The 23,322-nt window shown below is 55.8% G+C and overlaps 8 protein-coding genes across 8 annotated transcripts; 5 read left to right on the top strand and 3 right to left on the bottom strand.

Annotated features, from left to right (window-relative positions):
• Positions 1-3,629: 3,629 nt before the first annotated feature.
• Positions 3,630-6,492, top strand: PHACADRAFT_254040 (uncharacterized protein). The gene is made up of 7 exons (XM_007394521.1): positions 3,630-3,706; positions 3,768-3,827; positions 3,884-4,053; positions 4,112-4,273; positions 4,337-4,423; positions 4,481-6,008; positions 6,076-6,492. The coding sequence occupies exons 1-7, from the start codon at positions 3,655-3,657 to the stop codon at positions 6,288-6,290; spliced, it is 2,274 nt and encodes a 757-aa protein (XP_007394583.1). The 5' UTR covers positions 3,630-3,654; the 3' UTR covers positions 6,291-6,492.
• Positions 6,493-8,185: 1,693 nt separating this feature from the next.
• PHACADRAFT_207938 (uncharacterized protein) lies at positions 8,186-10,386 on the top strand. The gene is made up of 5 exons (XM_007394520.1): positions 8,186-8,706; positions 8,763-9,110; positions 9,160-9,563; positions 9,614-9,886; positions 9,938-10,386. The coding sequence occupies exons 1-5, from the start codon at positions 8,434-8,436 to the stop codon at positions 10,281-10,283; spliced, it is 1,644 nt and encodes a 547-aa protein (XP_007394582.1). The 5' UTR covers positions 8,186-8,433; the 3' UTR covers positions 10,284-10,386.
• Positions 10,387-10,628: 242 nt separating this feature from the next.
• PHACADRAFT_207937 (uncharacterized protein) lies at positions 10,629-11,373 on the bottom strand (the record flags this gene model as incomplete). Its single annotated transcript, XM_007394519.1, has 2 exons — positions 10,848-11,373; positions 10,629-10,791 (listed from the first exon to the last, which is right to left on the bottom strand). Exons 1-2 carry the CDS (start codon positions 11,357-11,359, stop codon positions 10,629-10,631), a joined length of 675 nt encoding a protein of 224 aa, XP_007394581.1. The 5' UTR covers positions 11,360-11,373.
• A 792-nt stretch (positions 11,374-12,165) lies between these two features.
• PHACADRAFT_207936 (uncharacterized protein) lies at positions 12,166-14,073 on the top strand (the record flags this gene model as incomplete). Its single annotated transcript, XM_007394518.1, has 5 exons — positions 12,166-12,384; positions 12,441-12,788; positions 12,838-13,241; positions 13,301-13,573; positions 13,625-14,073. 5 exons carry the CDS (start codon positions 12,166-12,168, stop codon positions 14,034-14,036), a joined length of 1,656 nt encoding a protein of 551 aa, XP_007394580.1. The 3' UTR covers positions 14,037-14,073.
• Positions 14,074-14,538: 465 nt separating this feature from the next.
• On the bottom strand, positions 14,539-16,887 carry PHACADRAFT_172418 (uncharacterized protein). Its single transcript, XM_007394517.1, has 7 exons — positions 16,517-16,887; positions 16,143-16,460; positions 15,979-16,093; positions 15,792-15,840; positions 15,511-15,735; positions 14,911-15,454; positions 14,539-14,831 (listed from the first exon to the last, which is right to left on the bottom strand). Exons 1-7 carry the CDS (start codon positions 16,822-16,824, stop codon positions 14,669-14,671), a joined length of 1,722 nt encoding a protein of 573 aa, XP_007394579.1. The 5' UTR covers positions 16,825-16,887; the 3' UTR covers positions 14,539-14,668.
• Positions 16,888-17,016: 129 nt separating this feature from the next.
• PHACADRAFT_254037 (uncharacterized protein) lies at positions 17,017-17,745 on the top strand. The gene has a single exon (XM_007394516.1). It carries the CDS (start codon positions 17,339-17,341, stop codon positions 17,723-17,725), a length of 387 nt encoding a protein of 128 aa, XP_007394578.1. The 5' UTR covers positions 17,017-17,338; the 3' UTR covers positions 17,726-17,745.
• A 1,038-nt stretch (positions 17,746-18,783) lies between these two features.
• Positions 18,784-21,579, top strand: PHACADRAFT_91847 (uncharacterized protein; the record flags this gene model as incomplete). Its single annotated transcript, XM_007394515.1, has 6 exons — positions 18,784-19,408; positions 19,583-19,662; positions 19,718-19,996; positions 20,052-20,357; positions 20,411-20,707; positions 20,758-21,579. The coding sequence occupies 6 exons, from the start codon at positions 18,784-18,786 to the stop codon at positions 21,577-21,579; spliced, it is 2,409 nt and encodes an 802-aa protein (XP_007394577.1).
• A 304-nt stretch (positions 21,580-21,883) lies between these two features.
• Positions 21,884-23,256, bottom strand: PHACADRAFT_254035 (uncharacterized protein). Its single transcript, XM_007394514.1, has 5 exons — positions 22,779-23,256; positions 22,691-22,726; positions 22,550-22,641; positions 22,084-22,498; positions 21,884-22,026 (listed from the first exon to the last, which is right to left on the bottom strand). Exons 1-5 carry the CDS (start codon positions 23,065-23,067, stop codon positions 21,977-21,979), a joined length of 882 nt encoding a protein of 293 aa, XP_007394576.1. The 5' UTR covers positions 23,068-23,256; the 3' UTR covers positions 21,884-21,976.
• Positions 23,257-23,322: the final 66 nt, after the last annotated feature.

Genomic DNA, 23,322 nt, shown 5'->3' with positions numbered 1-23,322 from the left:
GTACCCGCCATCATTGATGCCCGCATTTTGATGCGCCCTGCTATTCGGTTGGGAAACCGAACCGCCTGCGCTAGTCCTTCATTCACACCCACGACCACCTCTAATGAGTCATTCGATATGGCCGCCATAGTCCGCCGACTTGCCCGTGTGCTTGAGCGGCGTCGCAGACGAGTCTGACCGCTAGCCCCACCGCGACCCAAGCTCGAGCATGACAGGTGCCGTCATTTGAACAGCTGGACCCCAGTCTTGGTCGCTCAGCCACTACTGCTCCTCAGACTTACCAACGCGCCTGTCTTCTCCAAGCTCTTATCCTGAGCCTTTACCTACAACGATTCGCCGCTGCTTTCATGCGCACACGACACCACATGCCGACATACGCCCGCCTAGCCAATATATCTTAGACATCTCACCAGTATCTCGCCATCTGTACACCGAGGACGATAACGGGTCCTGTCTATGGCGCGACAATCATGCACTCTGCCAAGAACGGGCCCCATTTGGACCCGAGCTTTCCGGCACGGGGATCTCTAACACGAGATGACTTACGAAGGCGAGCAGAAGACGGCCCTTCAGGCACAGGACCCTCGATGTCTGTGATCCACTTGCGAGCGTTGTTTAAGGGTCGTCATCGCCGAGTTGTGTTGGTACTACTACTGCCGCCATTCGCGGACGAGATACGCAAGTGCTTGGTTGGCTGTCGCGAGTCTCCACCGAAACCTCTATCACGGAACCATTTTATTGCTCATTCGCCACCGCTGTGGGCTCCATGCGCCCCGCTCCGTCGATCACGCGTGTGGCGGCTGTCCCACACGTCTCCCTGTACATGTTGCCTGTGCCTGCCCACGCGTGCTTGCCAGCACGTCCCTTTTTTTTCTCGGAAGCATACAGCGTACCCGACTGGCCCGACCTCTGCGACGAGCAGCATGTACAGGACAAATATCCAGACTTTGTCAGCGCAAGGTTATCGATAAGTTGACCTCGTATCACGACGTCCGGTCGTCCCCGCTACGTGCAGGCTAAGCGCCCAAGCTCCCCGATGGCCGACAGGATTATGTGGCAATTGTTCGTCCGCGACGCCACACCGCAGCAGTACCGCAGCACGCGACCCCTTCGCAAATATGCATCCGCGTCGGCCGAAGCGGGCGGGTGCATTCTTCTGTGTCTTCCCCCTGTCCTCCCGCGGATCTCGCGATTTCTTTTCCCAGGCGAAGAGGTCAGAAACCTCCAGAAATCTTAGACTAATATATTGGAGCTTGGATTTGCCTGAGACATGATCAGCTTATCGAAGGACGACTCTCGGGGCCGCCATCAACCTGGGAGCATCAACCCGCTATCATCCGCAATATCTAATCCCATCCGTTTCAGCAGCGTTCGCGCTCGCCGTACGCCCCGTCCCGTCTTTTCCCTATCGTTTCGGCCCGCCATTCTGCATCATGCGCCCGAGAGCTCGCCCGCCGATATCTTGCATCATGCGCCCAAAAAAGCTTCGCCGAAACCGCTTATCGTCTCCCCACCGGCTGCCGAAGTCAGTACGCTTGAGTAAAAACATCCGGATATGTCCCTGGTCGTCTCTCTCAGAGGCGACAGTAGCTAAATGTGGGCTTCGCGGCGATCTCCTCTCCGTCCTGTAGGGGATTAGGCTGTTGTGTGCACGGTGCACCATGTGAAGCATATGTTCACGGGCTACGGCGTTCCTCTGCCCGGCCGGCTCAACGGCTTTTTTTCATGCGGAAGATCGCACGAGAGGACCTGTGTCGTCACTGTACGTACTGACCGCTCTATTTTATAATTGAAAATGCCGTTTGACATGGTGAAAGCAGGTGCTAGGGGGATGGGGGCTGCAACTAGGGTTATGCGGCCAGTGGGAATATCTCTGATGCGGCGCCGAGCTTATTTCCTGTGACGATGACGACGATGGCGGGGAAGCACGCTCAAGGAGCGAACTTCTTCTGCCCTCTATCTCTGCAATCCACGCCGCCCCTGGGCCCCATCCCGACTTCTCACGGACATATCGGCATCCGACCCGTTCCTGAGGACAACTCGTCGCATTCTCTCTTTTCATTGTCACGTTCCAGAGCGACTTCCAGAAGGCCGGTGGCCAGCGCACGCGCTGATTGTGTTGGACGGCGTGCGAGGCTTGGCCCAGCCTTCGATCTGCCAATTGTTTTTTTGGTGCGCGATGTGTCGGCGTTGCGATGCGCGCTGGGGAGGCGGCCTTGGTTGGGACCCCGAGAAAGGCCGCCCCTCCATCATTGCACAAGAGCCGAAGCCGCTTCCCTCTCGAGCTGCCCCGTATGGATGCACCTTTCATTGACGTTCATCTGTCTTGATGCGAGCCGTGCGCCGCTGGCAGGCGTTATGCTGCGCGACAGGTGCCCCCGCGTGTCGTCCCTGCTTACGTTCTAGCACGGGCTGGTCTCGTGTGTCTCTCATTAATGGGCGGGCTCTGTGCGGGGCTGGCCGCAGCTGTCGCATTGCCAGTATGCTGGGCGTGCATATGGGCCTGGATCAGCGGGCGTAATTCAAATTGGGCCGTTTTCAGGTGCGACTGCAATTACATAGTACGCCAGATGCATCTTTGCTCACGAAATGGCATCGGACAGAGGAGCATGTGCTCCCCTCGCTGTCAGCGTTATCGTATGCGACGCCAACTCTCCGTTTTGCAGGCTCGCCTGACATGATTTGGGCAGATGACACGGTCTCAGATAGCGTGTGTCCTCTGTCTGGGGAAATTGATGCGCGGTGGGAGGGGCTGCTGCGGCTCTCGAAGAAGAGATACGTTTAGTGCGTCCCGGGCAGACGGGATTACCAGCAACCGGCAACTGGTGTATTTTCGGAGTATGCCACAAGTGGCAACGCTTGAATTCTGCGATCTGACCGCGTCGACGGCAAGGGACTCTGTTCTTCGAGGAACGACACCCTTTCCGCCGTTAATTATGGAAATTCGATTAGGTGCCTGGAAGGCTCCCAACAGCACAGAGCATGCGGGCGGAGGCGCCATCGCGGCCGCACACGACACCGCTCGAGAGGATTTCGTCTTATCACGGCGCAATTCATACCCCGCGGCTCTTCGCTAATGGCGAGGGTACGGATGAATAAACGGGCATATCGTTGGCGCCGCGCACATGGACACTTGAGCAGCAATATTCAGATGTGCCACGCGCGTGTCGATCTCGATACGGCAACGTAGGCGCCTAGTCAGGTGAGCGCCCGATAAGCCATTCGCTCTCGTTCTCGCTCTCGAGCTCGCAGGGCCCCGCTCATCCAAGGTCACGCTGTCGGTGCGGCGTGCCTCACGAACGGGCGAAGCGTGCTGGCCTTGTGCGTGTCTCATGCGCCGCGTTGCCCCGAGAAATTCGCCCGGTGCGGACTGGGATCGGCATGGGGCGGCGGACGGAGAGGGAGCTATCAATTGACATTTCTCCGTCCACATGGTCCTCCTCCTTCTGACCCCGAACAGTCCCACGGCCTCGGCGGGACAACTCCATGCTGTCGCCATCATCTTCATCCCGTGGAGATATCCCTGGTGTTGCCCTTCCACTCTCAGGTACACAGATAACGCTCGCAGGACCTCCTCCCCCGCCGCTATAAAGCACTCCAGGTCATGCGTCTGGTGCGCCCTCACACGTCTGCCCTCGTGCCATTTGGCTCGCCATGTCGTCCGCCTCCTCCATCCACGAGAAGGAAAAGTTCGACGAGAAACACCGTCAGTACCCCTGCTCTCTTCTACGCCTCCTGCCACACTGACCTCCACACTCCGTTGCTAGATGTCGTCCCGACGTCGGATTTTGACGATCCCAACCTGGGTGACGATGTCGAGTACCTCGGTCAGCATCTCCCTCTGCTTTGCTATATTCTCCACACTCACCCTCTGTCGCTGCAGAGGATGACTCGCCCTACCCCGAGGTCCGGTCTGCCGTCGCCAACACCGATGATATCGACATGCCCTGCGCCACCTTCCGCGCCTGGTTCGTCGGCATGATCTGGGCCATTCTCATCCCCGGCCTCGACCAGTTCTTCTTCTTCCGTTACCCGTCCGTGACCATCACCGGTGTACGTTTCTTTCCACCCGTTCCAACGCCGCATACATTGACCCATGTGCTCTTCGCAGATTGTGGCCCAGCTGATCTCCTTCCCTCTCATGCGCGCATGGGCACGATACGTCCCGCGCGTCAAGATCTTCGGTGTCTCACTCAACCCTGGTCCGTTCACTATCAAGGAGCACGTTATTATCACCGTTATGGCAAACGTCGGCTCGGGCTCTGCCTATGCGGTAAGCATTTCCGCTTCTTCTATCGTCTTACCCACGGCTTACGAGCGTCACGCGCCTTCTCAGACCGATATCGTTGCGGTCCAGCGCGTGTATTACAACCAGGACCCGCCCTTCGGCTATTCATGGCTGTTGGTCATGTCCACTCAGTTGGTGAGACATCTCCCACGCTGTCCCGCTTGATCAGCTGCTGACGCCTTGAACTCTCAGATCGGGTTCTCCATTGGAGGCATTGCCCGTCGCTTCTTGGTACAGCCCCCGTCCATGATCTGGCCCACCAACCTCGTCACCTGCACTCTCTTTAACACCCTCCACCAACAGCAGTATGCTGGTATCGGTACCCGTGGAGGTGTCAGTCGTGAGAGGTTCTTCGTCTACGTCTTCCTCGGCTCCTTTGTCTGGTACTTCTTCCCCGGTTACCTCTTCGGCGCCCTCTCGTACTTTAGCTGGATTTGCTGGATCCGTCCCAACGACATCGTTGTCAACCAGCTCTTCGGTACTGCGTCCGGCCTCGGAATGTCCATGCTCACCTTCGATTGGGCTCAGATTACCTTCATCGGCTCGCCACTTGCCACACCGTGGTGGGCGCAGGCGAACATCGCCGCTTCGATCGCGTTCTTCTTCTGGTTCCTCACGCCCGTCCTCTACTACACCAACACTTGGTACTCCAAGTACCTGCCCATCTCATCCGACAGTTCGTACGACAACACCGGTGCGGAGTACGACGTCACCAGGATCGTCACCCCCGAGGGCACGTTCGACGAGGAGAAGTACAAGGCATACTCTCCCCTGTTCCTCTCGACGACGTTTGCGCTCGCATACGGTCTCTCTTTCGCAGCTGTCACCGCGACGATCACGCACTGCTTCATGTACTACCGCAAGCAGATCTGGGTCCAGTCGCGGCGCTCCATGTCCGAGCAGGGCGACGTCCACGCCCGTCTCATGGCCAGGTACCCTCAGGTCCCCGACTGGTGGTACGCCGTGGTCTTCATGTCCATGTTCGTCTTCGGTGTCGTCTGCATCGAGGTCTGGCACACCGAGATGCCCGTCTGGGCGTTTATCCTTGCCCTGATCGTCTCCTTCGTCTACGTCCTCCCCATCGGCATCATCCAGGCGATCACCAACCAGCAGGTCGGCCTGAACGTCATCACGGAACTCATCATCGGCTACGCGCTCCCCGGCCGCCCGATCGCGATGATGATGTTCAAGACCTGGGGCTACATCACCATGGCGCAGGCGCTCACCTTCACGTCCGACTTTAAGCTCGGGCACTACATGAAGATCCCGCCGCGGCCGATGTTCTGGTGCCAGGTGATCGCGACCGCGGTCGCGGGCACGGTGCAGCTCGCGGTGCAGAGCTGGGTGTTCACCAACATCACCGACATCTGCACGCCGCACCAGAAGGACGGCTTCTCGTGCCCGAACACGACCGTCTTCGGCACGGCGTCGATCATCTGGGGCGTCATCGGCCCGCAGCGCCAGTACAGCGGCGGCCAGATCTACAACAAGCTCATGTGGTTCTTCCTCGTCGGCGCCGCCGTCCCGATCGCGAGCTACTTCATCCAGAAGCGCTACCCCGGCAGCTGGCTCAAGTACGTCAACTGGCCCGTCATCTTCACCGGCACGGGCAACATCCCGCCTGCGACGCCGACGAACTACATCGCGTGGTGCCTCGTCGGGTTCATCTTCAACTACGTCGTCCGCCGCCGCAACTTCTCGTGGTGGACGAAGTACAACTGTCAGTGTCACCTTTCTCTTTCTAATCTCTGACTCTTTGGGCTGACAAAATTTGCGCCTTCGCACAGACGTCCTGTCCGCCGGCCTCGACTCGGGCCTCGCGATCTCGACGATCATCATCTTCTTCTGCCTGCAGTTCCCCAAGGACGGCACTATCGGCGCGAACAGCATCCAGACGTGGTGGGGCAACACCGTGTACCAGAACACGGCGGACTGGGCTGGCACGCCGCTGCTCACTCCCGATGGGCCGAATGGCACGTTCGGTCCCGCGACCTGGGGCTGAGGCGGGCGTCGAGGCCCTTTTAACGTATAACTTGCGCATTTATTTTGCAACGTACGCTACCGCATGTAATGATAGTTTCTCATGACTCGTGAGAGTTGTACGGTGTGGTTTTGTGTGTGTATTTGTAGGATGTTTTGGGGTTCTGGCGTCATGTTTTAATCTACATGTCAGTTCGGGAATCAAGTTCAACGGGGTTGTTCCTTTTTGTGACAAAAGACGGTGTCGCGTCTCGCGAGTTCAATATGACATGCGCAGCCAGCGTCGACCTCACGGGAGCTGCGGAGGGCGAAAGACTTTGTGGCGTGCGAAATGCTGCGCGCAACGATCTATGTGGAATCGCCGATGCTGCGCATCACGCAACTGAAGGACGCCTCCAGTCATCAAGTTTGCTCTAGTAGGCTGTAGGCTGCCCCTATGGAAGAGTGCCAATTCTTTGGAGTGTTTTCGGTTGCGGGTTCGGAATACCGTCACACGGTTTCAGAGATACAAAACTACAGGATCCCGGATTATACAGAGGTTGCCATGTTGAAGGCAAAATTCTCGTAGGAATAAACTCTGATGGGCTCAGATTTGAGGTCATGGCACAGGCGTCGATGCTGGACGTCTCCTCACTAGGCATCGAGCTCAGCTCGCTGATCAGCTGACGCCGCCACCTCCCTCTTCCATTCCGTCTGGGTACCACTGGAGCAGATCGGTCGGGTTGTCACGACGCGACAGCTGCGATAGTGCGACCATTCGCTTACCTTTGAGGTACAGCTGCGGCGAACATCGCCATGGCGAGCACGGCCAGTGGCACGAGAATAGCTTTGGTTTGCATGACAGCGGTGCCGGGGAGTTCTACGAGCAAGGTGTGAGGAGAATGGCCGGCCAAAGAGAGATGGAGGCTTACTGCGAGAGATGTGTGGAGAGGAGTGTCGATAACGAGACTGAGGCCTACACGCAGGGTTATATACGGCCTGTGTTAACGGTCCGTGTGTACCGTGACGGTGCATGATACATTCTAGATGTCATCACGGCGGCCGTAGACGTGCCAGGGATAAATCAAATGATTTCCTTACGCAGGACGAGTATCAGTGTTTGAACACGACACATTGAGTCTAGTTCTATCAAATTGGGATGCCGAAACCAATGCGACACACGCAGACGGTGGCATTCCGAAACTGATGCATGGGCTCGTGATTGGCGTGCCAGTGTTCGCGGATTGAATGGTACTAGTACTGCACGAACGCGCTGTAATACAAATTCAAAGAACCGGATGCGCACCATCGATATGGTCAGGCTCACTGTGTACTAACACGCAAGGAATCCGATCGGCCCCCGAGACTAACAAGGCATTGGTGCTCCTTGTACGGAGGCCGTTATAGTGATAGCCCACGAGGCACATGCGGATTCGGCTTGACTCGGGCTCGGACTTCTTTAGGACTGTACCTGGACTGTACGTTAACATCGCGAATTGGTATTACAGACCAACATGGACCGCGCCCACTGGCACCGGGATCGACTCGGTCACGGGATTTGAACAGGATATCTTCGTGGCGTGCGAAACCGTGACCGTCACACTGCGCGCGGGTAGCATATAAAGCCCACGTTGACTTACGGCCCTCTTGGACGTCGCAGCCTAATTTTATCCTTCACAGCGGGAAGAAGACAAGTAGGCCGAGACTCAAGAAGGCTCCAAGAAGCGGTAGAGGAGCCTCAAAAAGCGGGATCCACTGCCGCGCGTTCTATGAATATCTTCGCTTGTTTTCAGACGAAGGTGCGATCAACTGCAGCTTTTTGCTCCCTGGAACCATTGCTTAGCACGACGTAGCCGGTCATACTAATTGCCTCTTCCTCCGCAGTACAGCACAGGGTGCAGGCTTCGTCGTACGCGAAGAGCTTCAAGCTGTCGGCCTCGATGCGCAGGTTGCTCCGTCCTTAGCTGCAATCAGCGCTGCGGCGTACCCAGGCCGTGCGCGACCACTTTTCGCGCCCCACGAGCCCCACGACCATGTGCGCTATGGTCTGGTGGTCCGTTGACGACAGCTGAAAATATGTCAAGTCTTACGTTGTGATTTAGATCGGGTACCAGATGACCGTGGCCTCGTTGTCGCTCGCAGTCCCGGCTGGAGCTCTATACAACTTATAAAGCGAACAACATCCGATGAAAGTCTTTCCGGAGCTCCCCTCTGTCTACTTCGGCACTGTCGACTGGAGGATGCATCGGACACTTGTTGCACTTGCAGCTACCCTCGAGCTCGCCTTGGCCGTCGATCCACTCGTCAACTTGGGATATACTCAATACAAGGGTATCGCGCTCTCGAATGGTGTCAGTCAATGGCTCGGGATGCGCTTCGCCGCACCACCCACAGGCGACTTGCGGTTCAGCGCACCCGCCGACCCACCGTCGAATGACACAGTTCAGATAGCCAACATGGTACGCTCACATCTTACGGCCGACTTCTAGCACATGTTGATTTGAAGATGTCATAGCATGGGCCATTGTGCTTCACCACCGGCGCAGGCTATCCTCAGTCAGGCCACTCCGAAGACTGCCTCTTCCTGGACATTTACGCCCCTTCAAATGCGACGACAAACTCCAAACTACCCGTGATGTTCTTCATCCAGGGCGGTGGCCTCAACGAACTCGCGAATGCAAATTATAACGGATCGCAGCTCATTGAGGCTGCCGACTTCGATATGATCGTCGTAACTCACAACTACCGCGTCGGTACATTCGGGTTCTTGGCGAGTGCGGAAATTCAGGCCAATGGTAGCATCAACAACGGGATCCTAGATCAGAGGAAGGCGATGCAGTGGGTGCAAGACAACATCGAACAAGTTCGTTACTAGCCTTTGGATGCGAAATCTCACGCTGATTGCCTCTCAGTTTGGTGGTGATCCGGAACATGTTGTTCTCAGCGGCGACAGCGCCGGCGCCCAATCTATCACCATCCATTTGACTGCGTACGGAGGTGTACACACAGACCTCTTCCATGGTGTCATAGCCGAGTCTCAATCCTTCCCGCCCGTCTTCAACGTATCAGGTAATCAGTATGCGTACGACGCGCTCGTCGAGAGGACTGGCTGCAACAACGAGTCGGACACACTGGCTTGTCTCCGAGCTCTGGATATCGCTGTACTTCAGAATGCGAGTGTTGTAATATCTTACCCTGGAAGGAACAACACTCCAAACTACCTGTATGGCGCTGCCGTGGACGGCGATCTGATTCCGGACATCCCATACAACCTCTTCGCACAGGGCAAGTTTGTCGATGTGCCGTCCGTATTCGGGTAGGCATGGTCCCGGCATTCTCTGGCATCCATAGCTCATGTTGGATTAGCGACGACACCAATGATGGGACAATCTTCACTCCGCACGGCCTCAATTCGACGGAGGATATGAACAATTTTCTGCTGGACAATTTCCCGTTCCTTACCGAGAACGATCTGTCTACGATCGACACCAACTATCCAATTGCCGACCAGTTTCCCGACCACGGAGAGTTCTACTTCAACACGGCTTCTGCTTACGGGGAAATCCGATATCTTTGCCCAGGCATCTTTGTGAGCGACTCGCTCCTCCAATACAACACACACCCTGTCTGGAACTATCAGTGAGTTTCCTCCACCACCCAGTCGATATGAGCGTATTGATAGCCTGGTAGGTATAACGTGACAGACCCGACTGAGCTCAAAGAAGGTCTCGGTGTCCCCCACACGATCGAGCTCAACGCCATTTGGGGGTTGAACAGTACGACTGGCAAGCCACCCGCCAGCTACTTTACGACGAACGCCAATATCATCCCCGTCATGCAGGGCTACTGGACAAGCTTCATCCGCACGCTGGATCCCAACACCTTGAGAGCGAGCGGGACAGCGGAGTGGACACAGTACGATAACGTGCACAGGATCCTGTTTGAGACCAACCATACGCGGATGGAAAGCATTCCGGATGCTCAACGCCAGAGGTGCGGTTTCTTGGCAAGCATTGCCCCCAGTCAGCAACAGTAGAGTATGATTGTTCGCTACCATGGATTCGAACGGACAGGGCTTTATAGCGATGATAGTTTCACAAATGCACTCCGGCTCAGAATTTCACGGGCTGCCTGAAAGCAGATCATTTGTTGTTCGAGCCTTATTGTACTTTTGAAGTGCATTACAGGCATGTTGAGGCTTAATCGTCTCATACACACCTCTAACGAGCAAGCACTCAGGAACGGGTGCCCCTCCGAATGGTATCAACAAGCCTATCAGTACATTGACCCGAAACACTCTAGATCGACGCATATATCGACGTATAAAAGGTCCCTCCTCTCATACATGTACCAGCATGTCTCCTTTGACTTGAATCCAGCTCTACCCTCTCTGTCCAGAGCCTCTCCACTGGCGGCGCTCCTGCTCCAGTATCCACCACCCATGCCTCCTCCAGCTATCTGCCTCAGATCGCGCGAGCGCCTTGAGGTCCTCGGGCGAGTACGGCAGGCTCCCGTCCTCCTGGAGCGCTCTCACAACGTACGATCTGCCGTTCACGAACCCAGAGCGGGAGCAAAGGGGACGGAGAAGCGGGTGACGCACATGATGGTTCCCACCTTGAGGGGGTTCTCTCCGCTCCGGAGCGCGGCGCATATGTCCGCAAGTGCCCGTGTACGCGCGCCGGTGCTGCAACTGTGGCGCCCGCTGCATTCTGTCCGCTTCGATCTCGGCGGCGAGGCGGTCGATGTTGGCCTGTCGGGCAGCGGATACCGGTGGGCGAGTGGCGCCAGAAAGCAATGAAGCAAGCATAGGTAGGCAGCGAAACCCGTCGAGCCCCTTGCGGTGTTCGTGGTCGATGTCGTCGCCGTCTCGTTCATTGAGACGGCGGTTGGCGTGGAGGCAGTAGACTCGGTGACACTGCTGTTCGTGCTCTCCGACGTTGCAGAGGACTCGGAAGTCGCCTTCGCAAGTGGTTCAGCGTGCTCGCCCGTGGCCGCGGTGGTCAGTTCAGGGTCGGACTCGGCCGCGATGTTGCTCGTGAACGCTTTGGAGTCGAGCCATGTCAGGCCGTCTCCGAGCACTTGACCACCGACACCCGAGGCAGCGGTCTGCATTTGCAAATGCTGCTCTCTGCGAGCCAACAGGCGCTAGCGCAATGCCGGTCTTGTCGAAAGCGGAGATCTGGTGGGATCCAGCCATCAATGAACGCTCTGACGTCCATCTGGAATGTTCAAAATTCCTTTCGCTCGTCCTCTAGTATTCTGCCTTGATTTTTGCTCTGTAACATTCGTAGTAGTTCATACTGTCAAAACAAATAATCTCAATCTCAACGAGAAAGTGTAGCCATGGGAGTGCGAACTATCAACGGATAGTGCCCTTGGCTTCTCTCAATTACAGCACCGATACGAGACGAACGCCTCCAGGCACCACTCCCGTGGGTATTCATCACGTTGGCCGGGGCCGTGCGCCTTGTTGAATGGGGTCCCAACTTTCTGCCTGCGTTCGATGAGCTTCAAGTAAGTACGCCGTTGCTAAGATAACCTTGCATTAATTGGGATGACATGCACCAGCGGAATACTAGTTCAAACGAGAGGTAACATTTTTTGGTGTGATAAGCGGCCGAGCTGGGTGGCCCCGAGAAGCAGGCCGAAGGAAGTCACTAGTACTGGGCTGGTTGAACGCCATCGGATCAGCCTATAGTTCTCGCTTCAGCCTATAGTTCTCGCTTCAGCCTATAGTTCTCGCTTCAGCCTACCACGCTGCGCTTCACACCTCACGAGCCCCACCACCATGTCCGTCATGGTCTGGTGGTCTGTTAGCGACAGCTGAAATTCATCATATAAACCACAAGGCGAACACTGTTCGATGGACGTCTTCCCGAGGCCTCTCTCTTCCACTTCCGCATTGTCGACTGAATGGGATGCGCCGGACACTTGTTGCACTTGCAGCTACCCTCGAGCTCGCCTTGGCCGTCGATCCACTCGTCAACTTGGGATATACTCAATACAAGGGTATCGCGCTCTCGAATGGCGTCAGTCAATGGCTCGGGATGCGCTTCGCCGCACCACCCACAGGCGACTTGCGGTTCGGCGCACCCGCCGACCCACCGTCGAATGACACAGTTCAGATAGCCAACACGGTACGCTCACATCTTACGGCCGACTTCTAGCACATGTTGATTTGAAGATGTCATAGCATGGGCCATTGTGCTTCACCACCGGCGCAGGCTATCCTCAGTCAGGCCACTCCGAAGACTGCCTCTTCCTGGACATCTACGCCCCTTCAAATGCGACGACAAACTCCAAACTACCCGTGATGTTCTTCATCCAGGGCGGTGGCCTCAACGAACTCGCGAATGCAAATTATAATGGGTCGCAGCTCATTGAGGCCGCCGACTTCGATATGATCGTCGTAACTCACAACTACCGCGTCGGTACATTCGGGTTCTTGGCGAGTGCGGAAATTCAGGCCAATGGTAGCATCAACAACGGGATCCTAGATCAGAGGAAGGCGATGCAGTGGGTGCAAGACAACATCGAACAAGTTCGTTACTAGCCTTTGGATGCGATACCTCACGCTGATCGCCTCTCAGTTTGGTGGTGATCCTGAACATGTTGTCCTCAGTGGCGACAGCGCCGGCGCCCAATCTATCACCATCCATTTGACTGCGTACGGAGGTGTACACACAGACCTCTTCCATGGTGTCATAGCCGAGTCCCAGTCCTTCCCACCCATCTTCAACGTATCAGGTAATCAGTATATGTACGACGCGCTCGTCGAGAGGACTGGCTGCAACAATGATTCGGACACATTGGCTTGTCTCCGAGCACTGGATATCGCTACTCTCCAGAATGCGAGTATCGCGATTCCATATCCCGGGAGGAAACATGGTCCAAACTACCTGTGTGGCGCTGTCGTGGACGGCGACCTGATTCCGGACATTCCATACAGCCTTTTCGCACAGGGCAGATTTGTCGATGTGCCGTCCGTATTCGGGTAAGCTTGGTCCCCAACATTCTCTGGTATCCGTAGCTCATTTGATGCGATGATGCTAGCGACGATACAAATGAAGGAACAATCTTCACTCCACACGACCTCAACACGACGGAAGAGATGAACAACTTCCTGCTGGACAATTTCCCATTGCTCACCGGGGATGATCTGTCCACTATCGATATCAACTACCCAGTCGCTGACCAGTTCCCTCAACACGGAAAGTGCTATTTTAACGCGGCTTCTGCTTACGGGGAGATCCGCTACATCTGCCCAGGCATCTTCGTGAGTGACTCGCTCCTCCAGTACAACACGCACCCCGTCTGGAACTATCAGTAAGTTTCCTTTACCACGTGATTAGTACGGGCGTATTGATAGTCTGGTAGCTACAACGTGACAGACCCGGCTGAGCTCAAAAAAGGTCTCGGTGTCCCTCACACGATCGAGCTTAGCGCCATTTGGGGGCTGAACAGCACCACCGGCAAACCACCTGCTAGCTACTTCACAACAAACGCCAATATCATCCCCGTCATGCAGGGCTACTGGACGAGCTTCGTCCGCACGCTGGATCCCAACACCTTGAGAGCGAGTGGGACGCCGGAGTGGACAAAGTACGACAACGTGCACCGGATTCTGTTTGAGACCAACCATACGCGGATGGAAAGCATTCCGGATGCTCAACGCCAGAGGTGTGATTTCTTGGCGAGTATTGCTCCCGGTCAGCAACAGTACACACTACTTGGCACACCCGATCAATATCCGCTTCCCTCTCGCACATTTCCCGCGTACAAATACTGAAAATTGTTAATTATATTACTTTACCATATGAAGTTTCTTCATGCGAAGCTGCAAGACGAAAGGGCGTAAGTCGAGGTTAAGGGAGAGGACACAGAGCTGGGGTGGTCCAGGGAAGCGGCTACCACTGACTGATGTGACAAAACACGACAATTCGTGACTTATACCAGCAATATGGGCTAGCCTGTTTGCTTGCGAGGAAATAAGGATTATGATGTACCTTGGTTTCAAATGGATAAAGCTTGACTACTACCACCCACAATATTGTTTTCACAAGCGTATTCCCGCTCAAGACTTGGTGAGTTGAATATTGAGGCCTGAAAGTAGATGGTGTCTTCGATCGCCACTAGCTCCAGCCCTTCAAGCTTCAAGGAGTGTGACCGGTGGCCGAGCGAGCCTATTGGAGCCTTGCGTGTACTTGAGTACTAGTGCGTCCAAGGTAAGCTGAGGCTTGATCATCTCATTCGCACCTCTAACGAGCAGGAAAGGATGCCCATCCGGATGGTATCAGCAAGCTTATCAATAAATTGACCTAAATACGCTCTAGATCGACGCATATATCGACGTATAAAAGGTTAGCAAATCCCCTTCTCTCATAAACGCACCAGCATGTCTCCTTTGACTTAAATTCAGCTCTACCCTCTTTGCCCAGAGCCTCTCCATTGGCGGCGCTCCTGCTCCAGTATCCACCACCCATGCCTCCTCCAGCTATCTGCCTCAGATCGCGCGAGCGCCTTAAGGTCCTCGGGCGAGTACGGCAAGCTCCCGTCCTCCTGGAGCGCTCTCACAACGTACGATCTGCCGTTCACGGACCCGGAGCGTCAGCATTTTTGCCTACAGAGCGGGAGAAAAGGGGACGGAGAAGCGGGTAACGCACATGACAGTTCCTACCTTGAGGGGGTTCTCTCTGCTCCGGAGCTCGGCGCATATGTCGGCAAGTGCCATCCTGTCGTGGTGCCAGAGCGTGTAGGCGCGTCGGTGCTGCAACTGTGGCGCCCGCCGGGTTCTGTCCGCTTCGATCTCGGCGGCGAGGCGGTCGATGTTGGCCTGTCGGGAAGCGGGTACCGGTGATCGAGTGGTATCAGGAGGCAGCGAAGCGGATATAGGTGCGGCAGCGGAATCTGTCGAGTTCCTTGCGGTGCTCGTGGCCGGTGACGTCGCCGTCTCGTTCGCTGAGACGGTGGTTGGCGTAGAGGCAGCTGACTCGGTGATCGCGCTCTCCGACGTTGCAGAGGATGTGGAATTCGCCTTCGCAAGTGGTTCAGCGAGCTCGCCCGTGGCCGCGGTGGTCGGTTCGGGGTAGGACTCGACCGCGATGCTGCTCGTGAACGCTTTGGGGTCGAGCACGCTCTCCTTCTCTTCTTTAATCTTGCACAAGGTGAGGTAGACCATCAACGCCGAATGCGCGTCGTTCGCCGCATCTGTGTACTTCGTCAGCGTTCCCCGTATCTGCTCATAACCAGGGGAAACCGCGCACAAATCTTTTGATCTTCGGCGAGCGGTAGCAGCTCCCAATTCCCTGTCCTCACGTCTCCCTTGTGTACCTCCCGCCGCTCGTACATGCCCACCATGGTTACAAGGCTCACAATGTTCCGTTTGTGTGGCGCGGAAAACGAAGGGTCGGCTTGCTTCGCAAAGGCACCCAGCTCAATAAGATTCCGTGCTGCGACCTGGTAATCTTTGTAAAGCTTTAAGCCATCGTCTGGCGCTGAGTATGAGCGAAGACGGCAACACGCGTGATTGTACAGAGCGACGCACTGCGAATATTCACGCCAACTTTGGGGACGGAGCAATCTTCGATAAGTTCCTGCGGATGCCAGTTAGCTGAGACATGTCTTGATCGTAGTTAACTCCCTACCTTGAGCTTCTGCGGAAACCCTGTTCCTTCACATTACGGCGATTCATGCGTATATGAGAGAGTGTACGTACGTTTCATAGCATAAACATGCACGAGCAAGATAGTGTTCTGACTGCTGAGCTGTATGAGTGCGGTGCGGCGCGTGGTCGTTGACGCGCCTCGCCGGAAGAACACGCGCCATTCCATGTCAAAGCCGATTGGTCTGCGGCAATATTAGACTATGTTAGCTTCAGGAGTGGGAGAGTACGCGCCCTTTGAGTTTCGTCACGAGCTCATTGGCCTCCTCTTCTTGATTGGTGTACACGATTGTCGGGGCGGGCTTGTAGTCCTTGTATGAGTACGCTGGCAGTTTCTCTTCAGGAGCCTTGGATGCGGCTGCTTCGGAAGTTACGCTCGACGAAGACGTCCTCCTTCGCGCCTCAGACTTGGTCGAAGATGGAGCTTCTGGGTCAACAGTTTCATGGGAAGGTGCAACGGTAGGCAAAGGAAGGGAATCGAGCTTGCGGGCCACGCTTCTCGTGTAGGGAACCCACGATTGTTGAGCGGACCTCTGCATGAGCGGCTGCATGCTGGAAAAAATCTGTTTTAAAATTAAAATCAGATTATGTACTACAGGAGGACATACGGATTCGTCAACGGCTCGCTCGAGCTCGCTGCTGCTCCAGCGGATCCGGGTTTGGTTATTGTTGCTCTGTCGTTCTCCTTACTGGTCTCAGTCTTTCTCAAAGTCTCTTTGCTCTCGGATACATCCCTGCCATAGTTCGGAGACATATTTGCGTCGATCCCAGCGTCCAGCACGGTCAGGAGCCGAGACCTGTACTTGACGCCACCCACACCAGCAGTAACTTGAGCGGTGGTGCTTGAGGCCCTTCGTGACGGCGAGCTTGGAGGGGAAAACCTGCTGCAGAGCGCGGCAGAATTCTTGAAGGCCATCTCCAGACTCCAGCCAGCCCCCTTCAGGGAGGACAATCAGAGACAAATTGTCTGGGACAAAACATCAAACAGAGCCGAAAACGCCCAGCGCGTCGAGTGATCACGTGTTGCACGACATGTCACGCGCACGCTTGTCACCTTTTTCCACGACGTTATGCGTGATGTTGCCCTCCTTACTTCGCGCGCGTTGTCGGACTCGGACTAGCGTGCTCTTTCAGCGATCTCTCGAACGTGGTCTAGTGCAGGGCCAGTTACAAGCTTTCGGCACCTATAATCGGATGGTCTAGATATGCCCCGAACCACCGTGAGTATTTCGTCCACCAAGGCGGCCAGGCGGCATGACGCAACAGCTTTAGCAAGCAACCGACGAGAATCAGTACACATATGCTTAGAGCTCCTTGCCTCGTACAATCGTGTCTTTAGAACCCAAATTGTGAGCATTCATATGATATAAGGTTGCATATCAAGGTCTCGATTATCCAGGTCACCTAGGTCGATACCTCTGCACCACAGCATGACCATCCTCATCACCGGCGCGGCAGGGCGCACTTCCGGTTATGTGCTCAAGGCGTTGCTCGCATCTGACAACGTCAAACCTGCGGACCTCCGTCTCTTGGTTCGCTCCGAGGATGCTATCCAGAAGGTACAGTTCCGGCACCAGCAGCTGCCGCGCAGCTCGTTCGTCGTCGCAGACTACCTGGAGACAAGCACTCTCGGTCCAGCGCTCAGGGGCGTCGACATTGCATTCCATAATGCACCGGGTTTCAGCCCGCTGGAAAGCGCCATGGGCATTGCTCTCATCGACGCCGCAAAGGAGGCTGGAGTAAAGCATCTCGTGTATTGCAGCGTGCTGTTCCCCGTCCTCAGCAAGCTGTTGAACCACGACATCAAGCGAGTGTAAGGCAGCCTCTTGCTTTTTGTCGATCTGCTAACAAGGTGTACAGAGTGGAGGAGTACCTCATTGAGTCTGGTTTGAACTACACCATCCTTGAGGTATGCGTGGCGAATCTGACTGAAATGGGAGAACTGACTCCCAACAGCCGACATCGTACATGCAAAACATGAATATTAAAGGTGCCATCGAGAATCGCGCCTTGATGTGCGCATACTCTCCCCAGACGCTCCAAGGATTTGTCGACCTCGAGGACCTGGCTCAGGTGGCTCGACTGGTTCTCCTGGATGCAGCTCCGCACAATCGCGCGCGGTATGACCTCGTAGGCGAGAATATTTCTCTGGAAGACGTAGCCAAAATCATCGAACGTGTCGCCGATGTCTCGGGTGTGATCTGTCACCTCATCCCGCGCGGTGAGATCCTGCAGAGGTTCAAGGGCGCCATCAACGCGAAAGTGGAGAGCAACTATGCTGCAGACGCGCTCGACCGCATGCTGTACTACTATGACAAGAGGTGGGGATTGACTTAGCTTAAGGATGTTGTTTGTGGAGTTGATGCCGATGGTTTGGCGTGTGTCGCAGGGGTATTCCGGGAAACAACAACACAGTGCGTTGGCTGCTTGGACGCGAGCCTACGAACTGGGAGCGTTTTGTCAGGCGCGAGATAGAGAAGTAGGCTCTGTGTGTACCACTGTGAATACAAGCTCTGGGTACGAGACTGGGGCGGCTGGTGTGGCGGACGGACGCGGCGCGTGGAGATGACGTCACGCGCCTGAGGCTGGACGCCACCCCGGGACTAAAATCGAGTGGAGCAGAGACTTGTCGTCGGAATTCCAAAAGCCCAAAGTGGCAAGAGACAGTACGTCTGCCAGGGACGCGAAGACTGGGCGAGGCTGCTCCACCCAGGCGGTCGATGTCATCGCTCTTTCTGTCCGTGAATATAAACACAGGGGGGCGCCCTCCCCTCCTCTCAAGGTTTTCACGCCCTCTCTTCCCGTTACGACCATCTCCACTCCCCATTTACGAACAGTTGACGACCTAGTTTCTTAGTATTCTACAACGAACATCATGTCTCTCCCAAACGCACCCAAAGACGTCTCTGACAGCCCCGCCAAGGGCTCCGTCGTCGACCCCGTCGACAAGCAGAAGCAGGCTGCTGACATCGACCGCAAACTCCGCTTCTATGGCGTGATCAACGCCTTCAAGGAGTCACGTATGCCATCCAACGAGCAGATCGACCACACCATGCAGTATGTTGTCAACCACTCCCCCGTTCCCGAGAACGAGCTCTCGCCCGAGGGCAGGAAGCTCATCGCCGATACCCGTGACATCATCGAGACCGCGCGCCTCATCGTGAAGGAGAAGAACGCGGACGAGCTTTTCCAGAACTTTATCTGGCACACTCGTGACACCGACCTTGATAAGGCGAAGAAGGATCCGAACGAGGTCATTCCCGTCGACCAGCAGAAGGCGAAAAGCGACGCACAGCAGGCTGTCGCACACCTCCGCACCCTCCTCTCGCTCATTCTTACGAATGCAGAGGTCCGCAAGCTCCTCAGCGACTTCTCGGTCATTGGTCGCGACCTGTTTGCTCGTGGTGCCGCGAAGGCCGCTGAGATGGCTCGTCCCGATGAGGAGCGCCTGCGCACTGTGGATGATACTGCTCCGAACGACACCTTCCACACCGAGGATGGTCGCCATGCGGGTCCTGACGAGACGCCGGTGAGTATTGTTCTTAGCTGAGGCCGAAGTCAGCTCTGACCTTTAACATTTCAGGTTCTTGAGGCCAACGTCCCAGGTATCAACGCAACTGTTAAGCACAATCCTCGTGAGGGCGACGCCCAGACTGGCACTGTAGTCGAGCAAGAGGACGGTACCGTCCGCCGCGGTGATGAGGTCGTCGACCAGGCTCAGCAGATGAAGGGTGAAGCCCAGGATCGTGCTTTGGTATGTTACCGCTCATTTGTCTGAGGGCAATCTACACGCACTCATCTCAACGCAGGATGAGGCCCAGAGACAGAAGGATGACACTATGAATGCTGTTGGCGGTGACCCTGTCCCTGATAACAGCGAAGAAGCAGAGGCGAAAAAGAATGGCTTCATGAACAAGCTCCGTAATACCCGCGATAATTTCTTCGATCGGGTTCCTCAGGAGCACAAGGATCGTGCCAATGAGCAAAAGGATAGGGCGAACGAGCACTTCGACCGTACCAAACGCTTCCTCGCTGACGAATACTTCCCCGAGGAACGCCGCGACCAGTTTATCTTCCGCGGCAAGAAGGTACGTCTTGTGATCAAGTGCCGCTTAGATCATGTCCTCACCCTCATACTTTCAGGTCGTCGTTGAATGCCAGAAGCACAAAGACTACCAGGAGTCTATTCGTTGGCTCCTCGATTTCGTCGAGGAGTACGCCGCGCATGGACGTACCATTGCTGGTCACGGCAAGGATTCTCATCAGCAGCTCACCTCCGATAATTCGCTTCAACAGGCCACTTCTGAGCTTCGCACGCTCCTCGAGCGGTTTGCTAATGGAATGAGCCTTGGCATTATCGGCGACGCCGTGCACGACCTCTACGAGGACGCCCAGAAGGACGACGAGCTTCGTGACTGGTTCAAGCAGTGTGATGCATATATTCGCAAGGTAGATTTCAAATTGAAGGCTATTTCGCCACAAATGTTGACACCTGACATTAGGTTCTCATCGAACCAGGCTACGTCCTCGAGCCCGACTGCAATAATGAGGCAAATCGCCTCAGGGAGGGTGGTCGCCGCTTCTACGATGGCAAGTATAAGAGCCACTTCGATAACCTCATCGACTGCACCCAGACTTGGTTCAAGGCTCTCGCCGAGGATCCTCTCAACCAGCGCTTTGGCGACGACTGGGCCCGTCTTACCCGCGATCTTCTCTTCGACAGCGAGGGTAGCCTCAAGTGGAAGCCCGAGTTGTGGATGGACATACGCAAAGTCATCATACCGAGCCTCATGGATCAGGTAAGCCTGCTTATCTTAAGTTCAAATGTATCAAGCTAACAGTACGACAGGTCGGCTATGTTCCCATCCCGCGCGTCGAGTACACCGATGATGCCCTTGATGTCGTCATTGAAAATCTCGCGTTCTCTGGTCGCAACCTGTTCCCGAATATCGTCTCGATGGAGGCACACAACTTCATCAAGTTCTCGCCGTACAACGCTATCACCGACGAACGCCGCCATGAGTTCACCCTCACGTTCGCGCAGATTCAGGCCGACATGAAGGATGTCGCGTTCTACTTCCACAAGAAGACCGGCATGCCTAAACTCCGCGACTCCGGTATCGCGGACGTTCTTCTCGGTGGCCATGGTATGACCGTCACTGCACATGTCCATAGTGCGGATAAGGACCCAAGCAGCGTCTTCCATGTCAAGGACGTCGTTGTCAAGATTGACACGCTGAAGTTCTCGATTCGCGACTCGAAACACGATCTGCTCTACAAGACACTTCGTCCGCTCGCAACCGGGCTCATCAAGAAGCAGATCCAGAAGGCCGTGGCCGACTCTGTCCGGACCGCGCTCGAGTACGTCGACGGACAGCTCGTTGGCGTGCGCGACCGCATGCGCGAGGCCAAGGCGGACGAGAACAAGAGCCGGACGCAGGTGCTGCAGGAGATGTTCCAGCGCAAGAAGGACGAGGCCGAGAGCGTCAAGAGTGGTGGGCAGGCCAAGAAGGAGGAGCGCAACGCGCAGTTCAAGATCGTCAGCAAGCGCGACAGCGAGATTCTCCAGGGCAAGGGGCACCCTGCTGGTTGGGTCAACCGCACCCAGGAGCGCGCTGAGGCTGCAACGCGCGGCGAAGACTGGAGGAGCGAGGCATTCAACATCGTCTAGATTGTCATTTCGATTTCACCCTACGTTCTATCTCTTCCCGTCAACTGCCTATGAACACTTTCGTTCCTTATTCTTTTTTCTTTGATACCACGACTTGATATCTGTCTTACTCTACGTAATCGTTTTTCTTATCTTCTCCTGTACTCGTTTATATCTTTCCTTACCTTACAAGTTGTAATTCCTTTCGATTCTTCACGACCTGGATGATATCGATGTAAAGTATCGTGTAATTCTAGTTACCGATCTTGTTTCTTTGAGACGTCTTCAAGGCAAATGAAACGCGACAATCATCCCTCCAACGCCTGGAGTTTTCGCGAGGCCACATTTTATTTTCCAGATTTCCAGAAAGTCCCGCTATGATAGTGTACATAATATTCCATTCGCCGCATACACAGACTTACGCGTTCTTCCAGACGGGCTTCCTCTTTTCAGCAAAGGCACTCATACCTGCAGATGTATCAGCTCCGACGTGAATGGGGTATACACACAGCCACCAAAACGCACCCTCTTTCTGGTCGTGAGTCGCGAACAGCATGTGGAACAGCTTGCGCTCCGTGTTGAGGCCCTCACGGAGGGTCTGCTCGTACGCAGCGTTGACGGCCTCCTTGCCGGCCTGGACGGCGAGGCGGCCTTTGCTCGCGATGGTCTTGGCCATGGCGACGGCCTCCTCGACGACCTTGCCGTCGCCCTCGCCGACGACGCGCGAGACCATGCCCCAGCTCTCGGCCTCGGCGGCGCTGAAGGTGCGTCCGGTGAGGGTGAGCTCCATCGTGCGCGACTTGCCGATCACGCGCGCGAGGCGCTGCGTGCCGCCGCCGCCGGGGATGACGCCGATGTTGATCTCGGGCTGGCCGAACGTCGCTGTCGGGGACGCGAGGATGATGTCGCACATGAGCGCGAGTTCGCAGCCGCCGCCGAGCTGCGGAGCGTGTCAGCATCAGGGATGTGCGCCGCTGCGGAAGAGACGTACCGCGTATCCGCTGACGGCAGCGATGATGGGCTTGCGGAGCGAGGTGATTTTGCCCCAGTCTTCGAGGAACCTGTTCTGGTAGACCTCATTGACTGCGTGTGTCGTGAGTGCGTATGTCTCAGAAGGATCGCAGGCACGTACGGGTCTTGTCTTTCATCTCCTTGATGTCGGCACCCGCTGCACGCGTCTCGATCAGTAGCTCGCCCCACCATACCGCGCTGTCGCGTACCTGCGAAGGCCCGCTCACTGCCGGTCAGAACTATGGCGCCAACAGAATGGTCTTCATCGAACTCGGCCACGGCCTCGTTCAGCTCTGCAAAGAGCGGTGAGGAAAGCGCGTTGAGGGCCTTGGGCCGATTGAGCGTGATGAGGGCGACGCCCTCAGCAGGCTTGGAGGTGAGGATGTACTCGTACTGCTTGGTGGACATGAGCCGCAGACGGAGGTGGAGAGGGGAGACGGTTCTGCTGGACCTGAGGGCAGCTCGGAAGGCAGAGCTCTGAAATAGTCTGGTGGACATGCCAAGGAGAATTTAAGGAGCTCGGAGATTTGGCTGATGAGAGCGTGTGTGTATCCAGACAAAGTTAGATGCAGCGGGGCTATATACTGCTGTCGCGGAGCGCGTTCCGTGTTGGAGGTGACGTCGCCTCAAACGATGCTGAGCCAGTAGCTGCAAACTAGAACGGTGAGCTGGCGTGTCGTGAAACCGGGTCGAATGCAGAAGAAAGAGAGGAGACCGTCCGAATAACCCCGAGGCCGTACCTTCGCTAGGCGG

The sequence above is a fragment of the Phanerochaete carnosa genome, assembly GCF_000300595.1.
Source record: "Phanerochaete carnosa HHB-10118-sp unplaced genomic scaffold PHACAscaffold_4, whole genome shotgun sequence".
Classification (NCBI taxonomy): domain Eukaryota; kingdom Fungi; phylum Basidiomycota; class Agaricomycetes; order Polyporales; family Phanerochaetaceae; genus Phanerochaete; species Phanerochaete carnosa.
Note: the sequence above shows the minus strand (reverse complement) of the source record. Positions and strands in the feature narration are given on the sequence as shown.